Genomic DNA, 16,578 nt, shown 5'->3' with positions numbered 1-16,578 from the left:
GAAATATGATTATCATTATAATCAGGAAGAAGAAGAATTGAAGGACTAATTATGATAACAAAAAGTTTGGCTTATGTAAGTCTTCTCAAAAAAGATTGTGACTCAACATTGAAAGTCCGATATTCGACTCAAGTGAACTCTGAATTTAGACTCATACCGATTATGGCTCATCTTGCCGAATGTGAAGAATGCGCTTGTCATCGCACCTCTGATTCCCCTGCTTGGGTTTGCAGGTTCGAATCCTGTGAAGGGTTAATCATGTGCGAAAGGATTGCTGGATGGGATGTTTCTTGTAATCGTTGATCAGTTACATCAACCTCTACCATCTACTACCAAGTCCATTCATCTGTAACAATCTGTTTGTTTTGTCCCAGGTAAACAGTTGCCAGAAACAGATGTGAATGATCTTGTTGATAAATGGAAAACGTGTCTTCCTCATCCTATACATGATTCAATTAATGTCTGGAAAGATATGGTTGCCCACAGGTACATTGTTTGTCCTTCAATTGCCATTATTTATTTGTATATATACGCACATTGGCTGACTATCTTAATATTGGAGTTTCAAAGGCATGGATTCAGGCACTGGTTATACGAAATGTCATCCCGAGCCTAAATTCCCTGCTTGTACAGGGAATATTTCGAATCAAAAATAATTCTTTATTCAATATTGAGTCACTTACTCAAATTATCTTCTTGTACAGATCATACTTCATTGACCAGCTGCTCATTAAATATTGTTCCTTTGCTGAAGAATCGAGTCAAGATGAATTGATGTTATCAGCTGCGTGTATGAAAGGATCACTTGCTCGAAAAAAACTTTCTCTATTACTGAAATCAGTGGATGTTGCATGTTCTCAGAAGCATTTTTCAATAGCAAGAAAGTTTCTAAATGAAGATGTTGAAAATGTTCGTAATTATAAATTTATAATTAACATAATCAATTTCTTTTCTGGGTAGTTCCTAAATCTGAAGTTGGGTTCAACTTGGGTCACGGATCATCTGAACCCAACTTAGGTCACGGATCATCTGAGTAGGAAGTTGAGTCAAATTACTGAGCGTAATCCACTGGTGGGTACTTGAGTACGAATATGAGGTACTTACCGTATTTTCTCGAAATTACGCCTATCTCGCGAATAGGCCGACTCCCTAAAACGGCCTTAAAACGGCGATTTTATAAAAAATCGCACATGAGCCGGTCCTACGAATCGTTAAGACTATTTAATAGCGCAAACACGCAAGCGAAAGCGATCAAGTGTGTGACAACCAATCACAGACTGTACAAGTGATCACTTGGGATCAGACAAGCACAGACTGTACAAGCGGCATGTGCTGAACAAGCGATCAGCTGTATGATGAGACAATCACACCTGCACAAGCGAGTGAAAACAAATCAATCACAGACTGTACAAGCGTCACATGTTAAACAACCAATCACAGACTGTACAAGCCATCAGCTGTATGATAAAACAATCCACCTTCACAAGCAATTGTGTGTGTGCGTGCACGCTTTTTATCGCGAGAACTTGGTATGGTTTGAAGCTTTTGGAATTACAGGCAAGTCAGCATAATATCATCTCGTTGCTGATCAAATTCTGATGCGCGAATGAGCCAATTTTTTGGTGCAATCTGAGTTATGCGCGAATAAGACGGTCCCTTAGTTTGGCAACTTTTTTTGAGTTTTAAACTCGGCCTATTCGCGAGCATATACGGTAGATTAGAGTAAATGCATTTAGATGACTCAATTTAATTTCTTAGCTTTTTAGACTGGCTCGAGCAATAAAAAGCATCCTGATAGAATGCCGCTATCTTTTGCTTTCATGCTACTCTTAGAAAATTGGCAAAATTAACCATCCAGGTATCAAAATGATACACTTTTGATTATATTAGTAATAGCTAATAATATGATATCAGCACATTTCAAGTCTTATAACCTGTCTCTTATCTTCAATAATTTTAAATCCAAACAAAATCTTATATTATATCTAGGTGATGAGTTATCTTCACTCAATTGACGGAAAAGATCGAATGTCTTTGGAAATCATGCAACAATCACAAACATTAGCAATGTATTACATGAAATTTGCCTCCCATGTTTTTACCATCAGTAATAAACAAGCAGACCAAGCGAAAGCATCAAAAGCCATTCTTCAAGCTACTAAAGTTTTGGTTGAAGAAATTGAAAAGAAAAATACTGAGTAATGAATTAATTTTTTTAATTTAAGTCTCCTTTATAAGTTTTCGATATAATTATCAGTGGCGGATAACATATATATGAATTTGTTATTTAGAATGCACATTTCTCTACCCTTGTATAGTTGTTTTCCATGCTATCATTGTTGTAGCGAAATGTGGGAATAAGCGTCATATATAAATAACATTGAAAATTGACGAGCTGCTCAAACAAATTTTCACTTTCAAGCATAGTTGTAAAACATGGACTCAATTTTGTAATTTTGGTGTTATTTGTCAGTCTTACTTATATTTTCAAATTTTAGGTATAAGGGTTGATATTTCACATTGCCTGATCATTTATTGCTTAATTTCATTGGGCCTGTACCTAAACAGTAGTCTTATTAAGTTTACAACTAATTTTAAACCTGTTTTTTCCTTTGCACAGCCATGAAAACCTGGCTAAGCTTTATATGTTTCTTGGACAAGGATGTTCTCTTGCTTCTGACATTGCTGATATCAACAGAGAGAATGATGCCATGTTCAGAAATATTTTAAAGGTGTTAACAGATGCCAATACTTCAGAAACTAAATTAGTGAAAGAAGGTAAAATATTAAATTTTTTGACATAAAATCAAATCAACCTATGGATCATTTTGTTTAATTGTTGTTCGTGTTGGATTGTTGTTGTAAAAAAATGTCTTGCTCTCCGACAAATTGGCCAATCTGTTTCAAAATTTCAGTATGTACATGATGGAATAAGTCGTTAAAAAACTATTGGTTTGTTATCATTTAAATTTTCTCTGAGTCGTTTGGGGTTGATAATTCACCTCGAAATTGAAAAAATTGCTTTTCATAGTATTTTTTTCCATTAAATTTGGTATTTTCTGCATGATAGATTCTTCCAATGAATTTTAGAACACCAATAAATTAGGATTATTAACTATGCATAATGAGTTTGAGTCTCTCCAGTCTCTTTCTCATTTCCTGCGTGGTAGATTCTTCAAAAGTGCTTAGAGTTGTAGAATACCAAGATATTAGGATTTACAATATATATCGAGTTCCAAGTCTCTTCGATCATCTTTTTGAAATTGATTTTAAAAAAGTTATATTTATACCCATATAAAATTTATTCAGGTATCTTGAAAGATGATCTGAGACATTACGCTCAAAAATCTTTAGAGAAAGCAGTTGATATATGTTCTGAATCTACAGAAAGACATGATGCTGCGTCTGAAACATATTTTGAATTTGCTAAATATTGTGACAAAGTTTTACAAGAAATTGGTGAGTAAATAATACTGGATTAACATGAATAAACTATCAGGGCTGTTGAGTGTGCGTTGGGCATGTTTTTTTCATTTGTGTCAAAGTCGTATTTTTCTGAGTCTAAATTTTGAGTTAGTAGAATCTGTATTTTTCATACTTTTAATGGTGATAATCGAAACGAAAAAAAAAAATGAAGTGCACCAAGCTTTCAGAAAAGGCTTACATACGCCAAAGTCTTTATTATCAAGATTTTATTTCATCGGGAGTTCAGATGTGGAGTCGAAATCAAATTTTTTTAAAGTCTGCATTGATTGTAAATTTTTGACGACTCATTTTAGATGAAAATCATGGACAGGAGAACCTCACATTTTCTGACTACAATGCTCATGCAAAGAATATGGTGAAATATATACTGATGTCAATGAAATATAATGATGGAAATATAAGACAAGAAGCTGCATTAAGATTTCCTCGTTTGTTGCAATTAGTCAACCATTATTCAGATGACGTGAAAACATGCTTTCTACAAGAGGTGGGTAACATAGCTCGTCCATTTGTACTATGGGCAGGGTTTGGTGTTTTTCTAGTGATGTTTGACTCAGCACTTCCAACTTCAAATGGTAATAATTGAAGTCAAAATTTTTGACAAAAACTCTAAAAAAAAATCGATTTGAATAGACATTCTCAACACTCAACAGACAATTAAGCAAAGCATCATATGTAATGGCTGTTGTTATCAAAAAGTGTTGTTGAAGTCACCCTAATTTTATTGACATAGAAAAAAAATGGCTACAATCATGTGTCTAAGTATAAATCTCGCGGATATTCTCAAATACATTTTGAGCTGAAGTTTTTTAATATAGAGTCACAATTCTGGTGTTTTGGTAATTATGAAAACAGTGGAATCATAAACATTATAAATATCGTAACATGAGCCTGAGTGAGTGAGTGCACGATACTTTGAGAAAAATTGTCTTATGTTTCTTTAGTCATCTCAAGTTCCGACATGGATGTTCCTACGTTGGACAAATCAGATGATTGCTTTGTTGGATAAAACAGAAGCAGAATCAGTTCATGAAATCATTTTGAAGTTATCGGAAGAATATCCTCAAGCAGTTATTTATTCTGTCAAAACTAGTGCACCGGACTTCATTTTTGAAAGAAACGAATCAGGGAAAACTAACCGGGATTTTGTGAAAAGGTCAATATTTGTGTGTATAGTATGTGGGGCCTAGGTCACACACCCGCAAACATAAATTTCCTTTGTGGCATTGCGATCTAAACAAGACGGTGATGTTACAAGGAGTTTTGAACATGGCAAGTACATCAATGACACTGGACGATTGTAGCTTTGTCGCTTCTTCTATTAAGTTCATGTATCTGAAATATATATCTAACTGTTCCCATACCTGACACGGGATGGTAACCAGACAGGAGGATATGGTTTGCCATATGATTAAGTCATCTCATCTGGCTTTTCTTTTCCCTAGGATAAATACGAAAATCTAATCCATCTTTATTTGGTTAAAATCCTACAATAACATCAAGCAGAAAATGCTCTGATATAGTCAAGTACTTTTTGTTATTTACAAACTATCAAACATAAAACTGAACAGAACTACTTTTCTTCTTAGATTGCAACAAATGCTCGACACAACTGTTCCTTTGGTTGAACCATTCATAAAGAATTTAACAATGCTTTCGAGTCCTGCTCATATTTTTAAGGTAATGTTCTGTTTGTTTATGAGTAAAAAAACAGATTGTGATACTGGAATTTTATTTCATGGAAACAATATTTTTTTCTGAATGCTTGAAAATAATTAAATTTTCTAATTTTGTAGATGTTTGTTTATGTTATTGTACCAACAGACCTATATATTTTTTATCTACCAGACTTCATTAGTTCAACTCTAATTTAAATAACGCTATTTGTTTTGACATATATTTCTATATTTTCTGTCGCTGCTTTTCAGAATATCAACACACTATAACAATTTTCAAAATTTGAGCTTCATGTGCATTAGCTGAGTCTGTCTCAGTGGCATTTATTTGAGTACGAGTATGAGTTATTTGATTAAGATGACTCGAGTATTTGATAAATGGTGTCTTACTCGAGTCGAGTAAATAACTAAATCCTCCTCAACACTGCTTTCTTCTATCACATACAGGAATGGCAAGAGGAAACAACACACATATTAAAAAGTAAAGAAAAAGGAAAACAGAAAACGATTTTCACAAAATACCAGAATATGTACAATGAAATACTCGCATGTGGTCAATCCATAAAGATGGAGGAAGACGATGAACTATATGGAACAACATCAAATTCTGCGTCCGTTGGTTCATACAAAATTAATTTTGCAAAGGTAATATTGAACTGAGTAAACATTTTCGTAGTGTTTCACTAGTTTGTAACTTTGCAGATATGAAATTCCAACTTCATTCTAAAACTTTTTTTATGTAGTTTTCCTCTGAATTTTTCAGAAATTTCTCAAGAAAGTTGAAAAAGCATTCGGTGGTTCCACAGGAGGTCAAGGGCTGATGAATGAAAAGAAATTCGTAACAGAATCGAAAAATCTTCTGACTGAGATGAACGATTATTGTAAAACACAACGTCCACAGACGCTGAAGGAATACAGTAAATGGCTTGCCGATTTTTCCTCTTCGAACCTTGGAGGAACAGAATTAGAAATACCTGGTAATAAATTAAAATCACATAATATTCACGCGGTATTTTTCAAATGACGTTTTACATGCCTTTGATTCTGAAAAAGACTGTACAAGCAACTAATAATAGGTAAGGATCTGAATATTTTCAGTTCACCATCGTCTATTCAATTTATCATACTTCAGGTGAGGTGGTGGGCATGAGATTTGAACTTAAAATTTTTATGGTCAAATACCTTTTCCGCTGTCGACTATGGATGAGTTTTACGACAAATACATTTCAATTAATGATAGTTTGTACTTGTTTTTGGGGCATTAATAGTGGTTAGGCTACAAAAACTTTGGAAAGAACAAACTTAAAAATAATTGAATTTAAGTATATTTATGTATGTATGTTATTTTGTCTCAAAATCTAACAGTATCAACGTATTAGATAAACGGTGCTCCATAAGTGTGTGTACCAATATGGAGGTAATTAAGGTAATTATGGAGGGACAGAAACCTATGAACAGGTGGTATATTCACTTGTCTAACACAGACAATTCCTGAACTCATAATAGAACTAAAATGGGGAAAATCTAAATAAAATTATGGCCTAACCCTAACCTGGTACACATACTACAAGAGTACAAGATGAACATAATAACAGAGACAGGATTTAAGACAGTTGGGTGACATGTATACTTCACATATATAAATTGATAATATTTATAATAATAAATTATCTTAAATTAAATAAATAAATTATCTATCAATTTTGGTTGTTCAATAATTCCAATTGTTTACTAATTCTACCAAGGCCAATACAATGGAAATTCGAAGCCCATCTCAGAACATCATGTGAAGATCAGTGGATTTGGTGATTATGTGCGAGTGATGTCGTCTCTACAACAACCAAAGAGAATTACTATCAAAGCATCAGATTCTCATGAATACCAGTACTTGGTTAAAGGTTTGATATTTTTAATGTTATTATTGTTTTGTTTCTTATTGTTGTCACGTTACATATGAACCTTGAAAAGTATTCCCAATGTATGAAATGTCTACAGTAGATGTTCTCAATCGCTGGCACTATTTTGCATTGTTTATTCAACCACCACATAAAAACAACTCATTAGTTATCGATTTTACATCGGTAAGTATCTTGATAGGTATTTGTCTGTCTGTTTGCCTGTTAGATACACGCGATATCTCACGAAAGCGAGATTGAATCTGCTCCAGATTTTGCATGTGCATTCATCTTATTTCGGGCCAGAAGCCTATTGATTTTGGGCGAATTATGTCGTATAATTAGCGAGTTATTAATTAATTAGTGATGGAACACAAGGTGTCACTATGGAGTAAGAGCGCTGTTTTGGGGGATCCCCTAACTTTCGATCGATAAGTCTTCGGTCTCTGACCGATATTCTCGTATTGAATATCATCAAATAAGGCTATCATTTTTTATTGAAGCAGATTATATGTTTTCTAATCTGCAAAGTTGAAAACTTTTCACTAATTTCATTTTTTAGTTAATCAGAGAATCTCCAATTATTCGTATATATGGCAGAGTTTTTTACTTTTTATACAGGGCTATTAGCTCCAAACTAGGCCCTGTCCAATAAGCCACTGCTAGGATCAAAGTATTTCTGGTTTGGCCTAATTTATTACACCCTAGGGTGAGGTGGGGCGTATGGGGTTTAACCTGAGTTGTGTAACCTGCGATGCCACCACAGTGAAAGCTGACACTTCAATCGATGGGCTATCGCACCCAAAATTTTAAGAATATTTTTGACAAGATGTCAACACTTGACTTGTTTATCATTTTCTGTTTTAAGGAAACGAAGATTTGCGTCAAGACCAAAGGATTCAGCAAATCTTTACTTCTATTAATTCAATCCTACAACGTGATTCGAATTGTTCAAAACGAAAACTTTTCATCAATACATATGAGGTAATGTAACTTGATCATTATGCGGCAGATGAGCATGGGATTTCATACAGTTTGAGCGACTGGCAAATCATGTTCTTTCAAAAAATGACTCCCGACTTTTTTTAGATTCAATTCTGAGCCGGACTTATTATGTAAATGGCTTTTTTGCCTTAATTGCCATCTACAGGGGTCAGCCACATTATCTGAGCTATGTAAATTTTATGTTTAAACGTTTCAGGTCATTCCAGTAACTTCGAGACTGGGTTTGATTCAATGGGTGAAAGACACTAAAACACTACAAGATATTATTAATGAAGAAGCCAAATACTTGAATAAGTTGGTTATTTATATTACAGTTTTCATATTTTTCATAGGAAAGATGATAAGACGATTAATCATATGGTGAACCGCATACTTTTGTCCGGTTATTAGTAAATCTTGGAAATGGGAAAAGTTATTTTTTTGACCAGTTTTTTGTTTCAGATGCATGGACTGGATGGTGCAGGAAGCTTTTTTTAATATATTCATTCCAATTTACCAAATTTTCTCAATTTTTCAATATTCCTAACAGCAGTTTTTTTTACTTCAGGAGCAGTCTCATGGATAAACCTAGTCAAATATATTCCAAATGGCTCTCCAAATTTGCAAAAGGTGGAGATGTTCGCAAAACGTATGGAGAGATGGTTAAACTTGGAAATTATACAGAAGCTTCTAATAAATACACAGAAGTTGTACACCATATACCACAAGGATTACTAAGGTATGGTTCATTAGAGCTTTGTTCTGAAACGCCGCGAGTACTTAAATGAAAGCTTTGGAAAACCATGAAAAAGAGTGAGCATTTGTCACGTATTGTTTTCAATTTTCATGATATTTGGCCCTTTTTTTGCTTTTAGCGCATTTCCATCAGTTATTTTATGTGTCACAATTAATGGTGATAATAAAGAATGTCAACCAATGAAAGCAGAAGAATAAATGCATTATGGTTGAAGAATTTAACGATTCACGACCAATTTACTTTAATTTAATCATTGCGAATGGTACCTAGGTGAGGTTATTCGTCCATGATGGATGACCCCCAAAAAATAGGAAGCCACGAACCCATTTGAAACATCACAAAAACTTAGATTGTTTGTTCCTTATTCCTTACAATATATTTGTATTCTCCCATTTCAACTTTTCAGAAATGCATATCTTCGACTGAGTTCCTCTCCACAATCTTTTCTCACTCTTCGTAAAAAGTTCGCAACAAGCTACGGTGCTTTGTGTATTTCCCACTGGATTTTAGGAATCGGCGATCGTCATACTTCAAATTGTATGATATCCACAAAGACTGGAGCTCCTGTTGGAATTGATTTTGGACATGCATTCGGAACAGCCACTGAGGTATAGTAGTTTTTTGTATGAAATTTTTATGAACTAAGACAATTTTTCTGATTTGAAGCGTATATATCGATTTATGTGCTGAATTATTGTTGTGGATCAACTAATGGATCAATCGATTTCAATTATTAGATTCGATATTTCATCCCAATTCTTGCAACTATTTTGCCAGAATGTAGCATTTTGTCAGACTATTTCGTCATCTTGTCGTTAAGGTCGGTTCTCAGCTAATGCCTTACTGTCTTACTCCAAATTTTGAATTCCCCAGAGTCCAAGTTATACTTTAAATTCTAATAATAGATTTCTCTACTCAAAATCTATTTAGTTTACTAAGCATTTCTAACAATATACAAGGAAACTTGCATACGCTAAATTTGATTTTCATGGAATCGGGGTAAATTGGTTCTGTTGTAAATTTTCCCCTACCCCACGTCCCTGCTTATGGGACCGATGTGATATTTTTCGGTGATTAGTAATTTGACATTTTTGTTTGTTGTTTATACTACCATTTATTTTTACCAGGGCCTACCGGTACCAGAGCTTGTGCCATTCAGACTTTCACCACAGATCTGTTATCTGATGGCTCCACATCCTGCTAAACACGGCGAACTAAGACAGAGCATGGTGTTTTGTATGTCTGCGCTTCGATCGGAAAAAGAGACAATACTTACTATGCTTGATGTGTTTCTCAAAGAACCTTCTGTTGACTGGATGGTAGATATGTTGATCAGAAATTCTTCACTTTTCTCATAATTTATAATAGGCAGCAAGTCTGTGGAGTTGGAAAAAGATAGGATTATTCGTATTTATCCTTGGGTAGAAGAAAACTGATAATGAGGCATATGGCAAACTTCTGGCCAATTTCCAGTCCATGTTGATTATGGTATAAATATTCAGTTATTTGTTTGTCCAGCAATTCCTACCGCACACTCACAGATCTCCCACTCACAAGATTCGAATGTATAATGTGCTTGTAATCAGCCGCGCGATGGCAATCGTATTTTTAACACGTAGCACAATGCCATTTCTAACCTTAGTTATGTTTGTACAGAAATATGCAAACAAGGTTGTTCGAGTCCATGGATCTGGTGTTACTAATGTTGATTACAATGGTGGAAGTTCTGGGTCTGCTGGTTATGCATCGAGCGCAATATCTACCGGCAGTGATGCCAAGCAGTGGTATCCTTTGAGAAAGATATCCATTGTAAGAAGGAAGTTATCGGGATGTAAACCTTCAAAAATTACACAGTAAGTTTTCATTCATCTGTTTGCAAATTTTTTGGTACTCCCGTAGTATGTGAACCAAGATGGCAGACACCGGAACGTAGTATGTGTACCAAGTTAGTGTTAGGCCATAATTTCAGGTACATATACTACGAGAGTCACTTGGCTAGTACCCGAACTCGTAATAGAACTAAAATAAAGAAATTGGAATAAAATTATGGCCTAACCCTAACCTGGTACACATGCTACGTTCCAGTGTCCGCCATCTTGGTTCGCTTACTACAGGTGTACCAATTTTTTTATATGAAAAGTTTGCTCAAAGCAAAATCATGTAAATGATACCTGTGGGAAGTTCTCATATAACAGTGGTTCTTAAACTTTTTCGAGCGCGACCCAAATCTGAGTTTTATGAATACTCGCGACCCAATCCTAAATAACGCAAAATGTGTTTTTAATGTTAGTACAGTTTGACTCAAATACAGACAACTATTTATTAGAAACAGTCCATTGACTTAGTGAGATTGATGAAACTGAAATTTCCTTTTCATTATATCTTCAATACACAGCTCTATTTTACTTAACGCAATACGCAAGTTGTCACGGGTATCGAGGCGATTGCGAGCTTAGTTTTGATAACCGTCAGTGCCAAATATCCTCGCTCGCACAAGTGCCTTGTCGCGAATTGTAGCAAAAAAGGCGTCCGCTGTCCGTTGCAAACACGACATCCTAGCTATCCTTCGGTATCTCTCGCAATATACAACTTTTTACTCATCAAATGTGCACACACTGCTTCGTTCGCGGTAAATGGTGCCTCGAGATGAAGTCACATTTTCTCTAGATATTGAATAATCTAATGTCGAGAAGCGAGCTTTTTCATTGCGTCGTCTATTACAATTTACATTACCAAAAAGACACCCATTTCTGGTTATTTTAATCCACTAAGACGACATTCCACGCGGTCAACACAACGACAAGCGACGTGCATGGTTACCGATACCATAAAAATAATACACGTGACTGGCATATCAGAATTGTGATGTAACAATGAGCTCAAGACAGTTCTTTCCGTGAATGAAATTTTATTTTTTATTATTTTTAAATACCAGAGTTTAGAAGCTAAATTGAAACATTGGGAAAGCTGAAAATTCTTCCTTCTCCTCTTAGATTGCCCTTGCATTGACGACCTTGTCGCGACCCATTTTAAACCTTCCGCGACCCATGTTTGGGTCGCGACCCATACTTTAAGAACCACTGTCATATAAAGAGGAGTAACTAACTGAGAATACATTCTAAAAACACCAGAAGATTAATGGTTAATCTTCTGAATGAAACTGATTTTGTTACATTGGCTTCAATTACCGGTATTGTGGTTTCTTGCTAACAGATTGCGAAGAGTCTGGGTACAGACAAGAAAAATTGAAGGTTTCGTAATAGAAAATAAAATTCACCTCTACATTTTATTACTTTTTTAACCAAATCAAGATTAAGGTAGCTTTACTTTATGAGCATCGCGTGTGGCAAAGTTGAGCAGTTACCGCTGTATATCATTGAAATTATATTTCATACTTATGTCTCGCTTGATGGCAAGAATTGTCCAGGGCTTGGCATATGGCAGTGCAGGGTCCACTGCAGCCACATAGCCTGAGGCCTGTCCTGCCATCTTCAACAATCCTTCATTATTTTTTCTTCAGAGATGAACTTCAACACAACTACCAAGTTCCGAAGAATTATTTACCGCACTTTAGTGCTCTAGCTGATGGCCTCCCGAACAAAAATTTCCGATCGGCATTCAATGAGGAAAATCTCACAGTAGGCGACCAAGTAGATTGTCTTATAGACCAGGCAACTGATCCGAATATTCTTGTTCGAACTTATATCGGGTGGAGATTCTGGATGTGAGACGTGAAAGGAGGTTCACGCATGGTCATCCTCCATAAGAACATAAGTATAAGTGAAAAATCATGAGTTACTGAGTGATTTCCCTACATCCACCTCTGATTTTGCGGTGTGACATCACACTTTGATTTTAAATTGTGTTAGGATATCCAAAAAGCTGTTTATTTGTCCGTGCAGATTATCAGTCAAATACATAACACATTTTTGTACTAACCACCTAACCCCCACCCCCCAACCTTTCAAATGAAACACTGGGAAACATACTGAAACTTATCTAGAAAGGCTTAAAGCTTGTGGGCGTAGTGATGTATCTAATTTGCTTGAATAAGTTCAATCGTACATATTACCAACATATCTGTAATTTAGAATTTTTGTAATCAATAAATCCACCATTTGTATGGGTTATTTCAAATGTTCACGGTCATAGATAGTTTAAGTATGGAGGCCTTATCAGCAGTCACCAGCACCCGCGTTAGAAGTTCGACAATGAGCGACAAGTGCCGTTTGTAGAGAAAAAAATATTTTATATATTTTGTTTGTGTTGATAATTGAAAAGTAACCTTGTCGAAATTTTTTAAAACTATCAAGGCTGTGAAGTCGAATTTGCTTCTATCGGAGTCCGAATATTTATCAACTCGTAGCCAAAATTACCTGGATTGTAACTTTTGTCCGACCCGCAACTATTCAGTAGACGTCGCAGCTTACTAACATTATCTTTGTGCGTTATTTTGTTTGTTTCGTCATTTCCCGCTAACATTGTTAGCGAAGTGAAATCGGTCCTGTACGGACGTTCATGTGAATGTAACATTGAACAACGTCTTTTAAAGGTGTTAAATACAGAAAAGCATGCTTGGGCGAATAAGTAAATTCTTAATGCTTGAAAACGGCTGACTATTTCATTATTCCTTTTGCTATACATAAAAAAATAAATTCAGATCATTTGTATCGTTAGCGTCTGTTCCTTTCTATTTTTCGAACTGAAGACGGTAGGGATGGCTTTAAATGTAGGCCTATGTAGAATAATCGGAAACTGTAAAGTTGCAGGATCACAGCTAAGGGGTCGTGTCTTTGGAGGCGTCCCGCTTTAAAGTTAAAAAAAATATGGTAACCCTATCTATAGTATTTATCACAAAACTATGTGGAAGTCCTCGCTCTCTCTCTATAAACTTGAGTCGCAAATCAAAACCGCTCGTCTAAACCGGGACCGGCTAAATAGGGACGTGTGGTAATTTGGGCAATTTATTTCCGTTTGGAATGGATATTTTGGCAAGGCCTAATGCCTCGTGGTTCGGTTCAAGCAATCGTTTGTCTTGTCGCCGCGCAATCATCGTAAGTCAGGGGTCGACAACCCGTGGGCCGGATCCGGCACTATAATCTGACCCGCGACGGTTCACTAAATTATAGTAACAAAACATCCGTTTTGACGAATATATTTTTTAGACTAAATTATATTATAACCTAACAATTATATAATTCACAATTACTCGTTTAATTAAGCAAATGGCAACAAAACGCAGAAAAGTTGATGCTAAGTGCAAAGGGTTCAATGGCGCTGAAAATATTCAAATGAGATGCAATGAGGAAATAAATCTATATTCTATTCGTGAGATGTATCACTGCTTGATTTTTAATATAAAAAGTACCATCCGTTCGATTTTTCAACTTTCTATGTGCGGCCCGCCAATGACTTGCAGCCTAAATTTTGGCCCGCGAGTGACAAAAGGTTGCCGACCCCTGGCGTAAGTCATAAATGTGATTGGAAATTGGATCCGCTTTGACTGGTACCCGCGATGAAGACTGTTGTTGGCTTGCCTGGTTGAAATGACCACGACGAAACATCTATCAAATCAAGTTTATTTTTCCAACCAGTAAATGAATACGAGAAAAGAAAATACAGTTTAACTGGGAAAGGGAAGTCGAGAGGAACCGAAGCCGGTTATTGAGCAGCGACACCCAAGGTTCAAATATATATCTAATTTTAAAAAGTGAAATTTTAAAGTTAGGAAACTATTGTTTTTTTTGCGGTGAGTACCGTACGAATCGTTATTCTAACATCGCATAATAGAGATAGTTAGCTTCTTGAGATTGCATTAAAAAGTCGGAAAACCAACTGCTGGACTTTCAAATACAGCCTTCAGCTTCATTACCTGTGGCCCGCTTTGCATTCAGAAAGTAAATAAAAAATCGTATTTTGTGTTGTTTCGTCGTGAAATTAACCAAAAAATCTTTTGACATATAGTTACATCGCTAATGTCACTGAATTGACTAGTGTTGTAGCTGAGGCAACTAGCGAAGATGAATGTTGTGCTTGCCAGTCTAAATTGTTATCTGGCGCTCTATCTTTTTGATCGGGAATATATGCTAACAATTTTGACATTGTATAAATTATATAGAAAAATAAAAATTGAATGCGGATTTTATTAGCCTAGGTTGGCTATGCCTGATAACTAAATATTAGTGTTATGGCCTAACAATATAATTCGTGAGGAAAGAAAATATCACAATGCTTTCTCGATATGTTGGTGACAAAAAAATATAATTTAAAACAACATTTTAGAATCTTGTGAGCAATGAGCATTTTCCAAAGCCAAGATTTTGCTTTGAAAATCTTATCGATATGCGAATGCATTTTTTTCCGTCATGAAGAGTTTGAAATTTTAAACTAAATGTAAATACGAGGTGTGGCTAAAAAGAAACGAGACTGACGTCACAGATTGCGCAACACGATTAACCATTGGTAATCAACACTTTTACAGTGTGGTGTAATATGTGTTCTTTGTTCAACAGCTTTTTTGACACAATATCGCAATTATTTTTGCTCTTTAGGAGTCGTAGGTGAATGTGATTAATTGCTTGTTGAAAAAAAAATTGCCGTGCGAGATCTGATTGAGTTTTTTGGCGATAGGGGGTTCAATTGCAGAATGACGATTGGGCAAAGAGTTAACATTAAATTTTGTGTCAAACTTGGAAAAATGCATGTCAACTGGGCTACATTTAATCGTTGAGCTTTCTGCTCCTCAGTCAACAGCCTTGGCACCATTTTGGCACTCACCTTTCACAAGCCAAAAGTGTCAACCAAACTGGTGCGAACCGTTTTTTTTTGTCTTTTCCAACTTCGCAATGACGCGAATTGTTGAGCGACGGTCGCTGCGAATCAACTGCCTTTCACAACTGAACTCACAACTGATACCTTTTCGATGTTGGTATCAGTTGTGGAAGTGCAAGGCCTTCCTGACTTCGAATCATCCTCCACATCCTTCCTGCATCCCACAAATCGCTTGTGCCATTCAAAAACTCTTGTTCTGGACATGGAAGAATCTCCATAAACATCACACAATTTCTTCAAAGTTGCAGTCGCCGTTTTTCCAAGTTTGACACAAAATTTAATGTTAATTCATTGCTCAATCGTCATTCTGCAATTGAACCCCCTATCGCCAAAAAACTCAATCAGATCTCGCACGGCAATTTTTTTTTCAACAAGCAATTAATCACATTCACCTATGGCTCCTAAAGAGCAAAAATAATTGCGATATTGTGTCAAAAAAGCTGTTGAACAAAGAACACATATTACACCACACTGTAAAAGTGTTGATTACCAATGGTTAATCGTGTTGCGCAATCTGTGACGTCAGTCTCGTTTCTTTTTAGCAACACCTCGTATAGAAAGCCTTTTACGGATTTTAATGAGTTTTTTTAGTGGTTTTAGCTTGATAAATGACAAAAATTGATCAACGTGTTTGCACATCGTGTTTGTTTTGTATTACACTATTTACCTATTCTTGACACTATTGTGGCCCGCGAACAATGCAAAGATATTAATGTGCCCCCCGGAGACGACAACCTTGGACCACCCTGTGATATATGATTAGTCCCCTCTTGTTGTGATGGCAATTCGGGTCTCAAGATTATTTGTAGGAATCCGGACACTTCACCAAATAAAAATTCCAATCATAAGCCAAACCGAGAAGAGCGGACACAAGCGCATATATGATCTGAGAGAGTGAGCAGGGGATAAGCTGCACCACGCTTCTCTTCGGAATGATCGTTCATGACCT

At 35.8% G+C, this 16,578-nt stretch overlaps 1 protein-coding gene across 1 annotated transcript in view; it reads left to right on the top strand.

The window, feature by feature from the left end:
* Positions 1-13,452, top strand: part of LOC120340358 (DNA-dependent protein kinase catalytic subunit-like) — a 53,121-nt gene extending 39,669 nt beyond the window's left edge. Inside the window, exons 65-82 of the mRNA XM_078119959.1 lie at positions 375-486; positions 705-909; positions 1,990-2,198; positions 2,621-2,778; positions 3,310-3,459; positions 3,780-3,973; positions 4,431-4,642; positions 5,076-5,166; positions 5,610-5,807; positions 5,926-6,139; positions 6,908-7,060; positions 7,926-8,041; positions 8,259-8,356; positions 8,610-8,780; positions 9,205-9,406; positions 9,926-10,117; positions 10,455-10,651; positions 12,319-13,452. Of these exons, the coding sequence (XP_077976085.1) occupies positions 375-486; positions 705-909; positions 1,990-2,198; positions 2,621-2,778; positions 3,310-3,459; positions 3,780-3,973; positions 4,431-4,642; positions 5,076-5,166; positions 5,610-5,807; positions 5,926-6,139; positions 6,908-7,060; positions 7,926-8,041; positions 8,259-8,356; positions 8,610-8,780; positions 9,205-9,406; positions 9,926-10,117; positions 10,455-10,651; positions 12,319-12,526 (3,080 nt within the window). The 3' untranslated portion in view covers positions 12,527-13,452. The remainder of the gene's footprint in view (positions 1-374; positions 487-704; positions 910-1,989; positions 2,199-2,620; positions 2,779-3,309; positions 3,460-3,779; positions 3,974-4,430; positions 4,643-5,075; positions 5,167-5,609; positions 5,808-5,925; positions 6,140-6,907; positions 7,061-7,925; positions 8,042-8,258; positions 8,357-8,609; positions 8,781-9,204; positions 9,407-9,925; positions 10,118-10,454; positions 10,652-12,318) is intronic.
* Positions 13,453-16,578: the final 3,126 nt, after the last annotated feature.

Source organism: Styela clava, chromosome 14 (genome assembly GCF_964204865.1).
Source record: "Styela clava chromosome 14, kaStyClav1.hap1.2, whole genome shotgun sequence".
Lineage (NCBI taxonomy): Eukaryota > Metazoa > Chordata > Ascidiacea > Stolidobranchia > Styelidae > Styela > Styela clava.
Note: the sequence above shows the minus strand (reverse complement) of the source record. Positions and strands in the feature narration are given on the sequence as shown.